General features: G+C 40.7%; 2 protein-coding genes across 8 annotated transcripts in view; one reads left to right on the top strand and one right to left on the bottom strand.

Moving 5' to 3' along the window:
* The window catches only part of ZNF461 (zinc finger protein 461), a 133,158-nt gene that overhangs the window by 21,722 nt on the left and 90,813 nt on the right, over window positions 1-20,623 (top strand). The gene's annotated exons all lie outside the window — the stretch shown is intronic.
* ZNF567 (zinc finger protein 567) overlaps window positions 1-20,623 on the bottom strand; it is a 78,397-nt gene that overhangs the window by 6,838 nt on the left and 50,936 nt on the right. Inside the window, exon 6 of one of the 4 annotated variants that reach the window (XM_082439432.1) lies at window positions 9,983-18,675. The exons of the other annotated variants lie outside the window; for them this stretch is intronic. Within the exon in view, the coding sequence (XP_082295558.1) occupies window positions 18,662-18,675 (14 nt within the window). The 3' untranslated portion in view covers window positions 9,983-18,661. Of the gene's footprint in view, window positions 1-9,982; window positions 18,676-20,623 lie in introns of those variants that run through there. 4 annotated transcript variants of the gene reach the window in all.

Below are 20,623 nucleotides of genomic sequence, written 5' to 3'. Positions count from 1 at the left end.
AACTGGAATGGTAATATTAACAGGAAACAAAGACTAGAGAGCAAAGAAAATCACCAGGGATAAAGAGGGACATTACATAATGATAAAAGGGTCAATTCACTGAGAAGGCATAATAATTCTCAATGTGTATACCTAACAAGAGAGCTCCAAAATATATGAACTAAAAACTGACAGAACTGAAAGGAGAAATAATTAAATCCACAATTTTATATAGACGCCAACATGCCTTTCTAAGTAATTGATAGAACTAGTAGACAGAAAATCAGCAAGTGTATGGAAAAACTAAATAACACAATCATGCAAATGAATATAATCAACATTTATAATATACTTTACCCAACAATATTAGCATACACACTCTTTTCAAGTGTGCCCAGAAGATATCTTGGATCATAAAGCAAACTTTAAATTTAAAAGAATTGAAACCATACATCTTATGTCCTTTGACATAATGGGATTAAATGAGAAATCAATAACAAAGATAAGAGGCAAACCTCCAAACACTTAGAAATGAAACAAGACACCTCTAAATAGCCTATGAGTCAAAGAGGAAGACTTGAACAGACACTTCATCAAAGAGGATATATGGATAGCAAATAAACACATGAAAAGATGTTCAACACCATTAGCCATTGGGAAAATGCATATTAAAACCATGATGAGAAACTAAACACTTATTAGAATGGCTAAAATAAAATATATCGCCAGTACGAGGTACTGGCAAGGATACTGAGCAACTGGAGCTCTCATACTTTGCTGGAAGGGATGCAAAATGGTACAGTAACTTTGGAAAAGAGTTTAGCAATTTCTTATGAATTTACACATACATAACCCAGCAATCCTACTCCTGCGTATTTACCCTAGAGAAATGGAAACTTATATTCACACAAAAGCCTATACAGGGTTATTTGTAGTAGCTCTGTTCACAATTGCCCCAAATTGAAAACAGCCTAAATGTCCTTCAGCATGTGAATGACACATCCATACAATGGAATAGTACTCAGCAATAAAAAAAAATGAACTATAAGTACATGAAGGTACTTGCATGGATCTCAACAGCATTATGCTGAATGGGAAAAAAATCTCTAAAAGTTACACACTGTATGATTCCATTTATATAACAATCTGGAAATGAAAAAAAATCGTAGAGATGGAGAACAGATCAGTGTTTGCCAGAGATTAGGGACTAGGGGAGGAAGGGAGTATAAAGTGATAGCTTGAGGGAGTTTTGGGGGTGACTGAACTATTCTGTATAATTATTGTGGTTATATGAATCTCTACATGTATTTAAATTCATAGAACTGTACACAAGAAAGCTTTGCTGTATGTTAATTTAAATTTTAAAAATTTAAATACGGGCTTCCCTGGTGGCGCAGTGGTTGAGAATCCGCCTGCCAATGCAGGGGACACAGGTTCGAGCCCTGATCCGGGAAGATCCTACATGCCGCAGAGCAACTAAGTCTGTGAGCCACAACCACTGAGCCTGCGCTCTAGAGCCCGCAAGCCACAACTACTGAGCCCGCGCGCCTAGAGCCCGTGCTCCACAACAAGAGAAGCCACCGCAATGAGAAGCCCGCGCACCGCAACAAAGAGTAGCCCCGCTCGCCGCAACTAGAGAAAGCCCACACGCTGCAATGAAGACCCAACGCAGCCAAAAAATAAATAAATTTATTAAAAAAAATTTTTAAATAAAAGCAATAGGAAAAGATTCTGGTTTAACCTTGCATAAAATTGCTATAAAAGAGATTAAAGAATAAAACAACATTCCTATAGACAATGAAAGGCACACCAGCACGTCATATGTACAGTCATAATGTTTCAAAACTAGCTAAAAATGTCAGAAAATGATAGACACTCTGAAATAACAATAAAACAGAATTAGAAAAACTCAGATATGAGGCAACTGGAGAAAAAAAAATTAAAGATGGTGACAGACTCAGGAAAGAATTAGAAATAAAATAAAAAATCACTTCAGAGGTGAAGACCAAACTAGAAGGGAAATAAAAATGAAAATGTGCAACAAATAACGCCTTGGGAGAAACAGGAGATGAAAAGGAGAAAATATTTCAAAATCAAGAAGAAATTAAGGAGAGAAAAAGGATTAGAGAGAAAATGATATAGAAGATAGGCAGTGAGGATCTAACATCTTCATTAAGAGTTCCAATAAGAGTTTAATGGAACAGAACAATTGCCAAAAATGACTCAAGATAACTAAAATTAAGAACAAAAGGACTGAAGCCATGTTTTGAAAAAGTACACCATGTATCCAGGAAGATCATAACTTTGGCATCCAGGCATAAAGATGAAGTCACTTAAAAGGAAAGGAAAATCAGATTATCATCTGGCCTTTCTACAGCAAAGCTTTATTCCAGAAGACAATGTCTATTTTTCTATTTAAGTTATACAAAGACATAAATTTTGAGCTAAGAATTTTTTACCTAGCCAAATTGTTATATATATATGCAGAAGCTCAAGGAGTATTATTCCTCTAACCACTTCCCAAGGGATCAACCTGAAAATGAGCTTCAGAAAACAGAAATAGAGAGACATCAACCTAAGGACTGGGTTGAGCATTAAGTATATAATAACCTGTATATGTAATACTAAGTGGTGGTATTAAGGGAGAGAGTATAGTATTATTGCTTAGGTATAGTAGATATATATAGTTATAATTATCTAAGAAGTAGGGTGAGAATGTGAGGGGTATATGAAAAGTACAACAAGCTTGTAAATTACCTTACAGATATTAACAGAGGAAGTAAATATTTCAAATCAGAGCCTAGGGAAGGGATAAGAGGTTAATAATTATTTTCAATATGTCTCATATTAGGAAACCAGTAGGTAATAGCAGAGAGAGGAGGAGGACAACAGTTATTATATAAATTTATCAGGATAAAAATAAGCATTGGATCAAAAATGTAAACTTGACTAAATATGAAAAGATATGCCCCAAAATAGAGAATAAGTAAAATGGTATACATAGAGAAAGACTGTATAGATAAAAGATACGTATGTGTGCATGTTCAGGTGTTTATGTATCATAAATCAAAATGATAGAACTAAGGCCAAACATTGATTATACTAAAACATGCTGTTATTTATCTAAAACAGGAAGGATATTGTATTTTTTGAAGTGTTTTTTAGAATAAGACAACAGAGATCCTAAACGACACAATAGAACAGTTAGACTTAATTGATATATACAGGACACTACATCCAAACCGCCCCCGCCCCCTGAATACACATTCTTTTCAAGCGTGCATGGAACATTCTCTAGGATAGACCACTAGTACGACACAAAACAAGCCTCAACAAATTTAAGAGAATATAAATTATTTCAAGCATCTTTTCTGACCACACTGTCATGAAAGTAGAAATCAACTACAGAAAGAAAAATGAAAAAAAAAAAAACCCAACAAAGCAAACACCTATTAGATGGAGACTAAACAACATGCTACTAAAAAAACCAATGGGTCAATGAGGAACTCAAAGAGGAAATCAAAAAATACCTCAAGACAAATGACAATGAAGATACAACCATACAAAAATCTATGGGATGCAGCAAAAGCAGTCCTAAGAAGGAAGTTCATAGTGATACAGGCCTTCCTCAAAAAACAAAACAAAACAAAACAAAAAACCCAAGAAAAATCTCAAATAAACAACCTAACCTACCACCTAAAAGAATAGAAAAAGAAGAACAAAACTTAAAGTCAACAGAAGGAAGAAAATAATAAAGATCAAAGAGGAAAAAAATAAAGTGTTTTTTAGTTGGTACTTTGTACAAGGGGAGGGTAAGTAATGGGATGAAGAGGACTTCTTTCATTATACTTTATTTTGTAGATTTGAGTTGGGAACTATAATAAACATCTTACACAGCTATAAAACAAAATTAACTTTAGAAAAATCCCTGAAACCAAAAGAGAAAGGAAACAATTCAATCTAAATGTGTATCCATTGGTTATATATCCTAAGAAGAAAAGAAACTATCTAAAAACCCCACCATAATGTTTTTAGTAACCATACTAGTGGTAGCAGTGCTGATATTGTTAGGTTCTGTGGAATAAAATAAATGAGCAATTTAGTTGGAGTCTTTGAAAACTGAGACTGTCAGTACAGGAGAAAGGAAACACAGATGTAAGATTGATAACATTAAATAGAAACCCTGTAGTCCTGAATATGAATGGGAAGGATTATTTTGAACTCAGGCTATATTTTATCTTTAATTATATATCTTAAAGATTAAAAGAGACTTAGAGATAGCAACCAGTCTCATTTACAGACCTCACATGGATCTTGATTCAAACAAACTGAAAAATACACATTTATAATTAGACAACTGGGGAAATAGGAAGACTAACTGGATATTTGATCTTAAAGAATTGCTGTAAATTTTAGTTTTGATTACTATATTACTATGCTTTTGCAAAAATGTTCTTGTCTTAGAGATTCATGCTGAAATATTTACAGATGAAATAATAAGATGCCTGGAATTTGCTTCAAATTAATTTATGGATTGGCTGTGAGAAGTGGATGGATAAATAAGAGTGTCTATAAGTTGACAGTTGTTGAAGCTGAGTGATTGTTATATTGGGTTTTTTCCACTTTCAAAAGCTTACATTTTTCTATGGCAAACTATTTTAACACACAAAAAAATAGGAAGTGAGACAATGTGTGGATGGTGAGACAATGTGTAGATAGTGTGAAATTTTGTAAAACAGAGGACAAGGAAATGATTGGTAGCTGCAGGGGGTCCTCGAGTCAAGGAAGTTGTTTGTGTGTACCTACTTTAAAGGAGATTTTAAGGAGTGTCTTTTGTGCTGATAGGAACAAAACATGAGAGGAGGAAAACTATTTGTGAAGGAGAGGGGATGGGGATTGCAGAAGCATATGCAAGAAAAGGTTATGTCAGAGAAGATAGTCTTCATGATCCAGTTAAGGTATTGGCCTTGGACAGAAGCATTTTATCAGCAGGGGAAACAGATTATTGGAGTTTATGTACAGGTTGGTTGATTTGATTGCATGAGAGAAAATTCTCTCATTCTTACTTTTTTCCCCCCCTTCTTCGTGAAATTATTAATCTGGACATCAGCCAGGAGATAGTTTTGAGATCTTAGGAGAGAAAAGAGGTGAGGGAAATTTTCTCAGAGAGTGAGAAAATGAGAAATGTAGCAGAGGTGAGGGGAAATGCTGAGGGTCCATTTGAGTTGTGTGGTTATAAATGTATAGTGAGAATAGTCAATGTGGTTGTGTGTTCCTTACCAGCCATGTTCAGCTACTCAGGTGGAGAAGAACAATAGGCAGAATTGGATTTAATCAGGTTGGGGACATAAATGCAAGACAATAGTTACAATGATGGACTGTGGAATTTAAGCTAGGTAAGGCCATCAGGGATATAACAGTGAAAATTAACATTGCAGATGATTGAGGGCATGAACAAGAGGGTGAATCTAGAATAATTTCCACCCTACTGCTTGAGTTTTGGAAGTCTTTTTGTTTGTTTGTCTTCATGCCTCACCCCCTTCACATTCGACTCCATTTTTTAAAGAAATTATTTATTTATTTATTTATTTATTTATTTATTTATTTATTTATTTATTTATGGCTGTGTTGGGTCTTCATTTCTGTGCGAGGGCTTTCTCTAGTTGCGGCAAGTGGGGGCCACTCTTCATCGCGGTGCGCAGGCCTCTCACTATCGCGGCCTCTCTTGTTGCGGAGCACAGGCTGCAGACGCGCAGGCTCAGTAATTGTGGCTCACGGGCCTAGTTGCTCCGCGGCATGTGGGATCTTCCCAGACCAGGGTTCGAACCCGTGTCCCCTGCATTGGCAGGCGGATTCTCAACCACTGAGCCACCAGGGAAGCCCCTCGTCTCCTTTATGATAGAAAATTTTAATGAAATTTTCCACATTCACATTATGAAATTTACATTGATTTTATGAAAAACACATAGTTCAGGTGCAGGAAAACTTAATATCATTTTCCTTGCTCAGTCCCTGCACACCCCCCCCACTGCCTTTTTTTCCCCTGAATCTTCTTCCATAGTAATAAGAATGATAGAATCACTTTTTTAAAAAAATTTATTTTTTTATACAGCAGGTTCTTATTAGTTATCCATTTTATACATATTTGTGTATATATGTCAATCCCAATCTCCCAATTCATCCCACCACCACCCCCACCCCTCTGCCCCTGCCACTTTCCCCTCTTGGTATCCATACGTTTGTTCTCTACATCTGTGTCTCAATTTCTGCCCTGCAAACCAGTTCATCTTAGAACCACTTCTTGAGCTCTTTATGCCAGGCACTTTACATGCATTATTCCTAATCTTTACAAGCCCATGGAATAGATATTTCTATATCTATTGTTATATGAAGAAATGGTGACTGAGATAGGTAAAAGTACTTTGTCTACACAGAAAGGTAATCATCAACAGAGCTAGGGTCTGAAATCCTGGTCTGTCTGAATCCTGTGTTCTCACTAAATCCTCACTAGATCTCATTATCACTCTTTCTTTTACTCTGAACTATTTCTCAGCTTTTACTGTCAAATCACTCATTGCTAGAGACTGCCTGAGTTCTCTTTTATATTATTTCAAGGACAATCTTTATAGCATTAGCACCAAATAATGGTTTTATTGGAGTCACAAAACATACCATACTGTAGTCAGTCAGAGGAATATTTGTGTTGTAAACTTTCTATACTCACTCAGCATTTTAGAATATTCTGTCTGTTCCATTATCTAGATTTCCATTCTCCATCATTTCCTTCAGTTTACATTCAGCATACCCTTTGTTATAGAGTTTCTAGTGGTCCAGTTTACCCACCTCATTCTACCAAATAATTAGTGATCCTAGTCTCCCAAAATTCTCAAGTCCCTTTGCTTAACATTACATTGCCCTTTTATTATGCTTCAAACCTGTTATAATGCCTGGGAAGAAATAGTTTTCTGGGAATTACAAATATAGTGGTTTTGGACATAAAGGAGGGAAGGGAAGCCCAGAGAAGGGGCCTGGAGGAACAAAATAGATTGTATATTGGACAGAAGGTTGAGTAATACTACAAATTCAAGTGAAGGGTAAACGGAAAGGCACCTCAGTATAGTATGGTATAGATAGTCATAACTACACATAAATGACAATGAGCACTGGCAGAAGTAAAGGGAGAAACAATTGAATGGATGGGTGGTTAGGTATATATAATATCATTTTTCTATTTGCATCTTTTAATAATCTAGTTTTGGTTATGATTTTTAGTTTCTGAGGGAAGTAATGAAGTAAAGAGCTTATGAAGTAAAGAGCTTATATTATCCTTTCAGTGATGTGAGAGAGATTAAAATCAGGGACAGATGTTTAGAACTATTCTGTAATTATAAGTACAAATGATTGTTATAATCCTTAAATTCTTCCCTACTTCCATATCTGCATAGTATTTCCTTTTATCCCTATAATAATCCCCTTTCATTCATCCAGTGATTCATTCATTAAACAATTATCTATGGAACACCTTTTATGACTAACATTTTGGTTATTCTGTGTTGGGTGAAACAGCCATTGTTCCTGCCCCTTAAGAGCTTTAACATAAAGAAAATAAAAGATTACATATGAATAAGTAAGCGATTGTATAATTCTAAAATCCAGAACATTGCAGTCAGAAAATACTATGATGAGATAATGAAGAAGTGAATTTAAATAGGGTTGTCTAGCTCAAACTTTCTAAGGAAGTGACTTTTCACCTGAGACTTGAAGTCAGCTATGAAAAGAGCTACGTTTAGAAAATTTCTAACAAATTGAACAGTCTGTGGAAAAATTTGAGAAGGTAAAGGACTTATTTCAGATGCTCAGAAGTGATGAATATTTGGTACATAATGAACACTGGGGAAAAGTGGGTTGAGAAGGTGTTGGATAGGATTTTGGTTGAGATATGTCAAAGATAAGATTATGGAGGATTTCATAAGCTGTGGTAAGGGAATTTGGATTTTATTCTAAGTGCAGTTGGAAACCATTGAAAAATTCTAGGTGGGATTGTTAAATTTTGTGCAACATCAGAATTGGCTGGTTGAATGCATTAAACATAGGAAACCTAAGACCTATTGGTGTAAATTCTCATTTACTTGATTTGAGGTGGTACACTGACATCCAATCTTTTAGTAGACTATTTATGTGATTCTAATCTACACCTGAATTTGGAAAGTACTGACTTAACCTGTTTTCCTAACAGCCTCCCTCATCTTTCTTGTTTATGCTTTTGACTTCTTTTTCAAATTGAAGGCCTTGTATACGATCTTCACTTCTTAAGGACATTATTTTCAGTTTTTCCCCCATTTCTACCATAGAAATTTTATTTCTCCCCTAAGAGGAAACACTGTATGTTTACTTTCTGGTTATCTTTCAGACTTGGAGTTCAGATGCAAAACCAAGGAACTGTGTCTGCAAAAAGAAATTTATGAAGTAACATAATCCCAATGGATGATAATGGAAACAAGTCATAGCATTGTGGGCTCCAGTATCAGAGATGTCTGGGAATGCAAAGGCCAGTTTGAGAGGCAACAGATAAATCAGGAGGGATATTTGGGGCAAGCATTAATGACTTACAAAAAAATGCCAACTCTCAGCTTATAAACATCTCTTATCCTATATCAGCAAGTTTATCCTGGAGAGAAATTCTATAAATTCAAAGAATGTGGGAAGGCCTTTATTTATGGCTCAGGACTTATGGGACAGCATGCAATTCATATTGGTGAGAAACCCTATAAATGTAAGGAATGTGGGAAGGTCTTTAGTCATTTTTCCTATCTTACTGAACATCAGAGAACTCATACTGGTGAGAAACACTATGAATGTAAGGAACGTGGAAAAGCCTTTATTCATGGCTCACATCTTATTCAACATCAGAGAATTCATATAGATGAGAAACCCTATGAATGTTAGGAATGTGGGAAGGCCTTCAGACAATCTGCACACCTTACTCGACATCAGAGAATTCATACTGGTGACAAACCTTATATAAATGTAAGGAATGTGGGAAAGCTTTTATTTGTGGCTCAGAACTGACTCGACATCAGAGAATTCATACGGGTGAGAAACCCTATGGTTATAAGGAATGTGGGAAGGCCTTTAGACTGCATTCACAACTTGACCAACATCAGCGACTTCATACTGGTGAGAAAACTTATCAATGTAGGGAATGTGGGAAGGCCTTTCTTCGTGGCTCACAACTTACTGAACACCAGAGAATTCATCCTGGTGTGAAACACTATGAATGTAAAGAATGTGGGAAGACCTTTATTTGTGCCTCACAACTTACTATACATCAGTGAATTCATACTGCCAAGAAGCCCTATAATTGCAAAGAATGTGGGAAAGCCTTTATCCGCAGCTCAGAACTTGCCTGACATCATCGCATTCATACTGGTGAGAAACCCTGTGAATGTAAGGAATGTGGGAAGGCCTTTAGACAGACTGCACACCTTGCTCAACTCATACTCTAATATAACTTTGAGAGTATTCATACTCTAACTTTGCCATTCATTTGTCATAGATATTCAGATTTCATGCTAGAGTAAAATACAGTGGATGTGGCAGTTCCTTTTACCTAGTAGTATTCAGGTTATTCAGAACCAGAAAATTTGATACTGAGAAAAATTGATAATGAATGTAGAAGAGTTTTCTTTTTTTCTAAATTTTTCTTTTTATTTATTTATTTATTTATTTATTTATGGCTGTGTTGGGTCTTCGTTTCTGTGCTAGGGCTTTCTCTAGTTGCGGCAAGTGGGGGCCACTCTTCATCGCGGTGCGCGGGCCTCTCACTATCGCGGCCTCTCTTGTTGTGGAGCACAGGCTCCAGACGCTCAGGCTCAGTAGTTGTGGCTCACGGGCCCAGTTGCTCCGCGGCACGTGGGATCTTCCCAGGCCAGGGCTCGAACCCGTGTCCCCTGCATTGGCAGGCAGATTCTCAACCACTGCACCACCAGGGAAGCCCAGAAGAGTTTTCTATCATGACTCAAACCTTATTAAAATTCTACAGATTCACACCAGAGAATGTAGTGATTGAGAAAAGGCTGCCATTTGCTATTTATGTGACATGAGGCGAATTATTTAACTTCTCTTGCTTAAATTTACTAACTGGTAAACTGTTGATAGTAGTAGTATCTATTTGTAATAAAGAGTCTGACTCTAGTCTTGATATCTGACCACTGATTTCTTTTAAGACCCGTCTTCCCTATCCACTTTGGCCCCACATCTGGAAAGGCTGACAGGAAAGCCTGTGTACCTCATCCTTTGGGGCCAGTGGGAAATTTAAATATTGCAAATTCCAGCCCACATCCATCCAGTCCCACCCACTGTCTAAAAGCCAACCTATTCTCTCTGCCTTATTCAAGCCACTCCAGACCTGCTTTTGCAGGCCCCACTCTGCCCAGAAGTCCCTTTGGTGAGTAACAAAATTTCAAAATCTCTTTGGACACTCTCTAGGTTGTGACCACTACTACTTTGAGATCTTTCTTCTCGTGTTCTTAGCTTACTAACTGGGTACAAACCACTTTAAGTAGTGTGGGAGATAGTTCTGCTGCTTGTTGGCAAGATTGTGCTTTGAGTTGTGCTACTCTGTGCTACATTTGCTGTGTCCTGCAGAGCCTCGGTTATACATTTAATCAACATAAGTCAACAGTTTTGATAATTGGTGCTTAGGGATGGGCTAACAGGATGGGGGCCTTCCTTAAGGTGGTCCTGGGTTGTGTGTCTTGGCCTAGATACATCTGTATGTGTCTTAGAATTGTGTGTCTCACTTCCAGCATATAAGCTGTGACTGATGCTAGGCTCAGGGGAATGACTCAGCCTGTGACTGCTGGTTGTGTGTCTCAACTAGGCATTGGCCTCTGTTCTACAGAAATGTTTGGAGGGAAGACTGATACTCTGTACAATATATGCAACCATCAGCTGGTTGCTTGTGAAAGAGCAGTAATTAGAGAATGAAAAAGCAGTCATGGGGTTTGCTAAGGTCTGTACTCTTTAAGAGCAGATGGCTGACTAAGACCTTTAAATATTTCTTCTGCTGCTACCCATGCCTCTATTACAACCAAGATCCTGATCCTCAGGGTTATTTGGAAAAACACCTACGGTGCCCTGTGGCACAGACACTTATTAACAGATCAAACTACTGAAGTGAGTCCTCATTTCAAAATTGCCAGGGCTTCCTTCTACCACTGTAGAACCCTTACCAAAAGACATGGTATTGGTAACACTGCAATCTGAGCTTTTCCAGTTATCTCGATAAGATCCCCAAGGAGCTCCAGGTTCTTCTATGACAAACTTTACCGAGCATCCAGTCTCCTCCTGGCCCAAACCCAGGTCCCTAAGGTGTAGGACCCACTGCCGCACTCTCTAACCTGAGTCAATGGCAACCTCCCTCGCCTCCTAGGCATGTAGCATGCCCCTGGGACCCCAGCTGCCACCCACATACAACCATGATGGTCCACTGGTAACCACACAATATATAACCTTTTATGGCCTTTATTGATACCAGTTTCCAAATCATTGTGATCCCCAGAAACCCCACTAAATTTAAAGGAGGAACTCACTATGTTCTTTGGGGCATTACTAGACATAAGATTAAAGGCAAACAAGTCCACCTTACCTTGACCTTATTATTGGCACAATAAGTTTGCCTAATTTTCCAGTGGTTAACTCTCTTACACCCTCTTTGGATTTTCTTTTTTTTAAATAAATTTATTTATTTTTGGCTGTGTTGGGTCTGCATTGCTGCACGTGGGCTTTCTCTAGTTGCCGTGAGTGGGGGCTACTCTTCATTGTGGTGCGCGGGCTTCTCATTGCGGTGGCTTCTCTTGTTGCGGAGCACGGGCTCTAGGCACGCGGGCTTCAGTAGTTGTGGCATACGGGCTCTAGAGCGCAGGCTCAGTAGTTGTGGCACATGAGCTTAGTTGCTCCGCGGCATGTGGGATCTTCCCAGAACAGGGCTCGAATACCAATGTCCCCTGCATTGGCAGGTGGATCTTTTTTTTTTTTTTTTTAATAATTATTTATTTATTTATTTATTTATTTATGTCTGTGTTGGGTCTTCGTTTCTGTGCGAGGGCTTTCTCCAGTTGCGGCAAGTGGGGGCCACTCTTCATCGCGGCGCACGGGCCTCTCACTATCGCGGCCTCTCTTGTTGTGGAGCACAGGCTCCAGACGCGCAGGCTCAGTAATTGTGGCTCACGGGCCCAGTTGCTCCGCGGCATGTGGGATCTTCCCAGAGCAGGGCTCGAACCTGTGTCCCCTGCATTGGCAGGCAGACTCTCAACCACTGCGCCACCAGGGAAGCCCGGCAGGCGGATTCTTAACCACTGCACCACCAGGGAAGCCCCTGGATTTTCCATTATTGGAATAGATGCTCTCCCCAGTCAAGTGGCCATTAGAATAAAATTTAAACTTTGGCCCTTATTGTTGCCTTCATAAAATGGGACCTTCTGGATCTGCCCCAACCCCCATTAAAATTGTTGATATGGCTCAGTATAAATTGAAACAGGGCCTTTACGAATTGAGATCCTTTATACAAGATCTGTTAAGAGAAGACGTGATTATCTCCACTGTTTCTCCATTTTACAGCTCAATTTGGCCTGTCTTAAATCAGGAAAGAATGAATGATACCTTAAAGTGGATTACTACAACCTTAGTGCCATGGTCCCACCTATTAAAATGGGACCTAACAAAATTGAAATGACCAAAGGTGTATAAGCTTTCAGTTATAAGATGAGTAAGGTCTGGGGATTTAATGTATAGCATGGTAACCATGCTGTGTTGTACACTTGAAATTTGCTAAGATAGTAAATCTTAAGTATTCTCACCACATACACACACAAAAAGGTAGCTATATGAGGTGATGGATACGTCAACTTGATTGTGGGAATCATGTATATACACATATATTTCTATATATATACATGTATATATACATATATATGTACATGTGTATATATAGAAATATATGTATATATACATGTATGTACACATGTATATATAGAAATATATGTGTATATTTATATATAAAATCATGTATATATACATATATAAATATATTTATATAAAAATAATGTTGTATACTTTAAATATATATTTAAATATATACAATTTTACTTGTCAATTTTACCTTAATAAAGCTGGGATGGGGGGAAGAAATGACCAACACCATTCAATCTTGCACTGCCAAATACTTTGCTGTTATAGATTTGGCTACTATGTTCTATTCAGTCCCAATTTCAACAGTCCTTTCTGTTCAAATTCAGCTTTGAAAGGGATGCAATACATTTTTACTTGGTTGCTCAGGGATACCTAAGTAGCCTGGCTGTTGCATACAATCTCTGCTGATAAGACCTCAATTGGATCCAGGAATCCCTATGTTCCCAGGTATGGCCACATTCTCAGATTAGGATATTCACTAGACACTCTGACACAGGACATACAAACAGTTACCACTGCACTATTGAGAGGGGATGGCTATTGCCCCACATGAGGTTCAGAGGCCTGTCACCTCAGTTAAATTCTTAGGCCTCATATGATCTGCTGAAGGCAGCTCCATTCCTGATGCAGTTAAAAGGCAACTTCTGACTTTATCAGCACCAACCACTCTCAACCAAGACCAACACCTATTAGGTCTCTTTGGCTTCTAGAAGCAACATATTCCTGTTTACAAATATAACTAATTTATTTACTAGCTTATTTATGCCTTCATTTGCAAACCACTGTGAATGGGGGCCCTTTACAACAGAAGGACCTAGAGTCGGTCCAGATGACCATATAACATTGCTTCCTTTACTGTCTCGTGGAAACTCCTTCATGGTGGAAGCTCTGGCAACCACCTGTTACGCTTCTTGGAGTCTGTGGACCACCCACAGTGGCCATATTTGCCTATGGGCTTCTGGTGCAAAAATCTGCCCACTTCAGCCACATGTTACACACCATTAGAGCTACAACTGCTAGCTGCAAACTGGGCCATCCTGGAAGTGGAGGCTCTCACAGGAGCTGGCCTTGTGACTCTCCACACTCAGCTGCCCATTATATTCTGGGTCATGGAAACAGTACCCTGCAGGTTTGGCATGGCCACTGAGATCTCCTTGCTGAAATGGAAGTGGTACCCACAGGACAGTGCCAAACCTGTGCTCTGGCATTATCCCACCTGTAGAGGGAAGTAGCCTCCTCTGTCCTCAGTCTCCTGCCAGGTGCCACCATGCTGGAGGAGGTCTTCCCTCTTCCAGACCCCTTGGTTACCTGGGGAGCCCTTTGGGATCATCTGAGTGAACAGCAAATGGAGTTTGTATATTTTATGGATGGTAACACCACCATCTCACATGATGGAGCTTGCTAGAGAGCTGGTTTTTTTGTTTGTTTATTTTTGTGGGGTTTTTTAAAAGATTTTTTTTGATGTGGGCCATTTTTTTAGAAGTCTTTATTGAATTTGTTACAATATTGCTTCTGTTTTATGTTTTGGTTTTTTGGCCACAAGGCATGTGGGATCTTAGCTCCCCAACCAGGGGTTGAACCCACACCCCCTGCATTGGAAGGCGAAGTCTTAACCACTGGACTGCCAAGGAAGTCCCAGAGGGCTGTTGTTTTTTTATCCCTTAACCAAGACATCCCTGATAAAGGATGGGACCTAAGCATCAGCACAATTGGCTGTACTCTAGGTAGCCATCATGGCATTGGAAAATGTCTTGGTCAACAATCCTAGATGATTGTCAATAATCGAGCCATTTAGTCTGGCCAATGGCAACAATTTCTCATTCAAGGCTTCCACCTTTGGTGTAATAAACAACTTTGGCGGATTCCTTGCCTCTTAGACATCAAAGATAAAAATTAAGGTCACACATGTCTCTGCACCAAGGCTTGTAATTCTTAAGCCCAATTTAATGCCCAAAGATAAGCACAAATTTTAGAGACTAAGGTGAAAACTTCCTAGATGACACTCCAGATCCCATTTCCCTACTTCTGGTCCAATGGGCCCATGAAATATCAGAACATAGAGGAGCCTTTAGTGCTTAGGATGAATGCAAAGGGTTTTTCCTCTGGTCTGTCATGGCCAGTGTGATGACAAGCCAAAGCACTCTATGTGGGAAGACCTGTCATTGGCAGTATAATTACTAGGGTGCCATCCCACAGCGGTCCTGCCCCTACAGTTGCTGGCAAATAGATTTTATCAGGCCACTGGCCTTCTCTGCTGGTGCCACTCATTATGCCTTGACCATGGTGCATACCTACATGAGCATCTTACATGCACACCCCACTAGGCATGCGACCGCAGAAGCTCTCTTACATGGCCTCACTAAAACACTCTTCATTCCCTTCTGAGTTCCAGACATTACTGACCAAAGCACTCACTTCTCAAATACACAGTCTTGGCCTCTTGAACAAAGCGTTCAATGTAGCTTTCATCTTCCCTCTCAGCCTGAGGCTGCTGATCTTATAAACCACCACACTGGCTTGTTTCAACAAACCTTACTGAAATTACAAAATCAATGCGGCTTTCTAAATGAAACTATCTCCTGCTAGTGGCCCTCATTAAACTAAATTCCTGGCCCCTGGGGCACTCAACTCTATGTCAAAATGCACCGATAACACCTCAGTTGCCTTTCCTTGCCCTCTGTAGTGTGACACTTCACAAGTCAGGGTTTATGAAGATCGCATTGGAAAGGAAATTCCTCCCTTCCCGCTTCTATCTCTTTTGAATCTTGCCCCCATCCCAATTTTGATGGAAGTCAGATCAAGAAAAGATTATTATTATCCATTCACTATCGAATTCCCCTCTGGTTATCTGCTAAGCTATTCAGGCACCCTGATGATGACTTGCCTAAGCCACAAGCTTTGCCAAAAATTTCAAGCGATAAAGGATATTTAATTGATAATGTCAATCATGATCTCACCCCAGGACCCACACCCACCATGGTGTTGAGAGCAGAGAGAGGCCAAGGAGGATTAAAATTGGTATTAACCATATTTTCTAGTTTCTATACCTGATGCTTTGACATCTGGGGCCTTACTGACCCAGAGGGACTACCCCTCCCAGCAGTCCTAGAGTTAGCAAATGACTCTCCTGTGAGTGCACCTTTCCATATGTTAGTTAGTTTCCATATGCAAACTAACCAATCAAGAGCCCTTATCCCCAGTCAGCTCCTTTATTAGGCTTTTATACTCCCTTATACTTGGGAGGGCATGATTTCCCTGCCCTAATCACCCAGAGCCAGGTATCACACAACTGGGGCAGCATCTACACCCTGAGCCCACTGAAATTATTCAAACTAGCTAATTCCAAACCTGCTTAGCCTGCTTACCCTGCCTTGCCCATACCTTTCCGTGAAAACCACAATAAAGGCTCTTCCACAGTTCCTTCCCTCTCTCTGCCTACCACTGACCTTGGTGTTCCCTCATGTGGCCCTGCATGGCATGAGGTGCCCCCCTCCATTTTAATAACCTATCTTTTATCTCCTGATCTCTTGGTCTTACCACATCTGAATAAAAATACAACCTACATTTTAAAATGTGGTCTCATCTAAGAACATCCCCCACCAAGGAATGAAGGATCTCCCCAGCCAACTGAGACCTGAAATTGGGATAACGGTCCACACTATACCTATACTGGCCAGCAGCCCCAGGTGCTTCAGGCTATAACACCCACATGGAGCAAATGTTATTGCTTGGCCTTCCAGCTTTTCATATCCTGGCTGTGTCTACTTTGGGTAATGACGTGGGCCTGGGACATTGCAGGCCATTAAGCAGGCCCCAGCTGGCAATGTGACAGCCAGTGGGTTTTGGGGCTGCCCGTACTGTCACCCATACTCACTTGAGCTCTTCAACACTGCCAAGGCCAACCACTAGATGGCACCATAATTCCGTTTCCACCTTGCTGGCAAACGTTTAGTTTTTTTTAGTTTTTTTTTTTTAAATTTTTATTTATTTATTTATTTTTATTTATTTATGGCTGTGTTGGGTCTTCGTTTCTGTGCCAGGGCTTTCTCCAGTTGCGGCAATCGGGGGCCACTCTTCATCGCAGCGCGCGGGCCTCTCACTATCTCGGCCTCTCTTGTTGCGGAGCACAGGCTCCAGACGCGCAGGCTCAGCAATTGTGTCTCACGGGCCCAGTTGCTCCGCGGCATGTGGGATCCTCCCAGACCAGGGCTCGAACCCGTGTCCCCTGCATTGGCAGGCAGATTCTCAACCACTGCGCCACCAGGGAAGCCTCAAACGTTTAGTTTTAAGCAGCCCCTATTGGCTATTTTAAATTTACAATGGAGTCACATAGGAGGCAGCGTTTATACTTGTTTATACCCCCACTGTTAAGCCTTTTGAATTAATATCCCTATGCCCAGGCCTGGCCTCTCAAAATACAAGTCAGACTGCTATTGAAAGGGCAACGGAAAGCTTCACAGGGGGATGTATGCAATGAGGCTTCTCTGGGATTTTCTTTTTTTTTTCTATTTTTGGCTGCGTTGGGTCTTCGTTGCTGCGCGCGGGCTTTCTCTAGTTGCGGCGAGAGGGGGCTACTCTTTGTTGCGGTGCACGGGCTTCTCATTGTGGAGTCTTCTCGTTGCAGAGCACGGGCTCTAGGTGCGTGGGCTTCAGCAGTTGTGGCGCATGGGCTCAGTAGTTGCGGCTCGTGGGCTCTAGAGTGCAGGCTCAGTAGTTGTGGCGCACGGGCTTAGTTGCTCCGTGGCATGTGGGATCTTCCCGGACCAGGGCTCGAACCCGTGTCCCCTGCATTGGCAGGCGGATTCTTAACCACTGTGCCACCAGGGAAGTCCCTTCTTTGGGATTTTTATATCCCCAATATGATGCCAAGATAGTAACCTCTTTTCTTATTCATTGTGCCTCTCATTATCCAACCACATAAATTTCTGTGGCTCCCAACCAACAAAGTTTATGCTGCAAGGTCCTGAATTTGGCTAAAGATTATTACAAACTTAGTTAAGGCCATGGCCTCACCCTTAACCAACTCTGCGACAGCCTGATGGACCATCAGATAACCTCAGCCCCACAGCTGGACTCATCCTAGATGGAATCTTCCCTGACCCCAAGCCCTCATTATACCTTGCTGTCAAAGGTCTCCTCCACCCCCAGACCCCTTGCTGCTCTCTCCACTTCTCTTACTTTCCCAATTCAGCCGCAGCCACAACAAACTATCCTCCCTTCTCCTTTACCCCTTTTGCTTTCTGCTTCCCAGAACTCTGCTCTTCTAGCCCCACTCCCTAATAGAACATTACAAAATAATTTGACTTGTGCTATCTTCATTTTGGGGAAAATATAACCTTTCAGTCTGTCCCTAAACAAACCGCATCAGTCTTACTCCCATGCACCAAGCGTACTGTATTCTTGCCAACTGCCCTATTCAGCTGACCACTTTGGGAGTCACTGGTGCTGCCTTAGGAGCCCACAATACTATACAACAAAACAAAATAATTGATGCCAATCAGGAAATGCCCAAGATAATAACCAAATATATAATTAAAGCTTAACAGCTCTCAAAGCCCTAAAAGAAGGGTGGTGCTCTCTGGCAGCCATGGTTGAAAACCACCACCTAGTGTTGGCCTATCTACTGGCCAGCCAAATAGACATTTGTTCCCTTAATGGTACTTCTTGCTGCATGGGGATAAACAAACAGGCCTCCACTTCCAGGTAGAGGTCACACAGGGTACTCTGTAAGAGAGAGAGGAGAGATATTAGATCTCCATTCCCTCCCTCCCCTGTTCCTGGTCTCACTGGTCCAATGGTGCTCATGTCCTACCAGGAGAATTTTTCCCCATCGACTGTGATGTGTCGTATACCATGAGCAAGAATAGCACCTTTCATCCACCACCAGTCCCCCCTCCCCCGCCAGAAAAATGAATCCAAATCTTTGGGCTTAGATTCTCTTGTGGCTCAAGAAAAGTTTCTATTCTATATATTGATATCCATCCCATGAGGCTACCTGGGACAAAACAGCAGGGTCACCTTAAGGAAAATATTGACCTAGAAACCTCAAATTGATGGTTATTATCTTCAAAGTCCTTGTAGGCAAAAATCCATGCCCTGCACATAGGTTACTGTCTTCCTGCCTTCTTGTTTAATACCAATAGATCTTTCTTCTGGAAGGGTTGCATGCAAGAGGGACAAAAGCATTTTCATAGAAAAAATTTATAATTTAACCAGAAAGACACATTATGTTTAAAAATTGGTTAGTACAAAAATTTGAATTTTTAAAATACCCCAAAATGGGTTTATATAATCCCCCATCCCTTACTGTTTAATAGCCATCTAATTTTCCATCTATCTGACTTTCCAGAAAGTGGTCAAAGGAGATGGAAGGCCCTTGCAGGGTCCCCAACAGAGACTAAGGTGTCAATAACTATAAAAGAAGGATGTACAATTGAAGGAAGGGAGCAGACCAGGTAACCGAGCAGGACCCTATGGGGTCTTCCCAGGACAGATTTCACCCCCCCACCCCACCCCAGTGTCCTCCGCCTGCCTCTTGTCTGTAGAAAAACTTTAGCCTCCTAGGCCTTCCCTGAGTTCTGAATAGTAATCAGAGAAGTGAGAAAATGCAGAAAGGAAAACAGTCAAGCAAGACAAAATAATAATAGTTTAGTAATTTAACAAAGTCAAGGGCTACAGATAATATTCTGAGCCATATCCTTTAGAGCTATTTTGTAGATACTGAAACCCCTACCAGGTGGAAGAAGTTAACTATATGCTGCCTACAAGCACACAGACCCCAGGCTGGTTGGATCTAGAAGGTTGATGATGCTGACTCTCGATTACCTCACTACCAACCAATCAGAAGAATGTCCACAAGCTGATCACATAACTCACAACCCCTCTCCCTCACCCTGTCTTTATAAACCTTTCCCTGAAAGCCTTCAGGGAGTTCAGGTCTTTCAGGCACTAGCTACATGGACTTCTTGCTTGGTGCCCTGCAATAAATGCTGCACTTTCCTTCACCACAACCAGGTGTCTGTAGATTGGCTTTACTGTGTGCAGATAACGGGACCCAAGTTTGGTTCAGTAACAACATTCTGACCAAACATATGGCACAAATGAGAAGTGTCCTTATGGGGAAATTGCTGCATTGAGACCCCAGACTGCTTACCTGAGATATGTAGTCCATGTTGGGGTTATCTTGTCTCCTCCCATCAGCCACTTAATCCTGTCCTTTTTTAAAAATCATATACTTTATTTATTTATTTAAAATTTTAATTTATTGATTGATTGATTTTTGGCTGCATTGGGTCTTTGTTGCTGTGTGCGAGCTTTCTCTAGTTGTGGCGGGCAGGGGCTACTCTTCGTTGCAGTGCGTGAGCTTCTTATTGCTGTGGTTTCTCTTGTTGCAGAGCACAGGCTGTAGGCGCACGGGCTTCAGTAGTTGCAGCACGTGGGCTCAGTAGTTGTGGCTCACAGGCTCTAGAGTGCAGGCTCTGTATTTGTGGCACACAGGCTTAGTTGCTCCACGGCATGTGGGATCTTCCCGGACCAGGGATCAAACCTGTGTCCCCTGCATTGGCAGGCGGATTCTTAACCACTGCACCACCAGGGAAGTCCCTAATCCTGTCCTTTAATTGTCCGTCCAAATGCTCAATCATTCCTTAAGCTTGGGGGTGGTATGGAGCAT

Source organism: Balaenoptera physalus (genome assembly GCF_965194825.1).
Source record: "Balaenoptera physalus genome assembly, chromosome: 19".
Lineage (NCBI taxonomy): Eukaryota > Metazoa > Chordata > Mammalia > Artiodactyla > Balaenopteridae > Balaenoptera > Balaenoptera physalus.
Note: the sequence above shows the minus strand (reverse complement) of the source record. Positions and strands in the feature narration are given on the sequence as shown.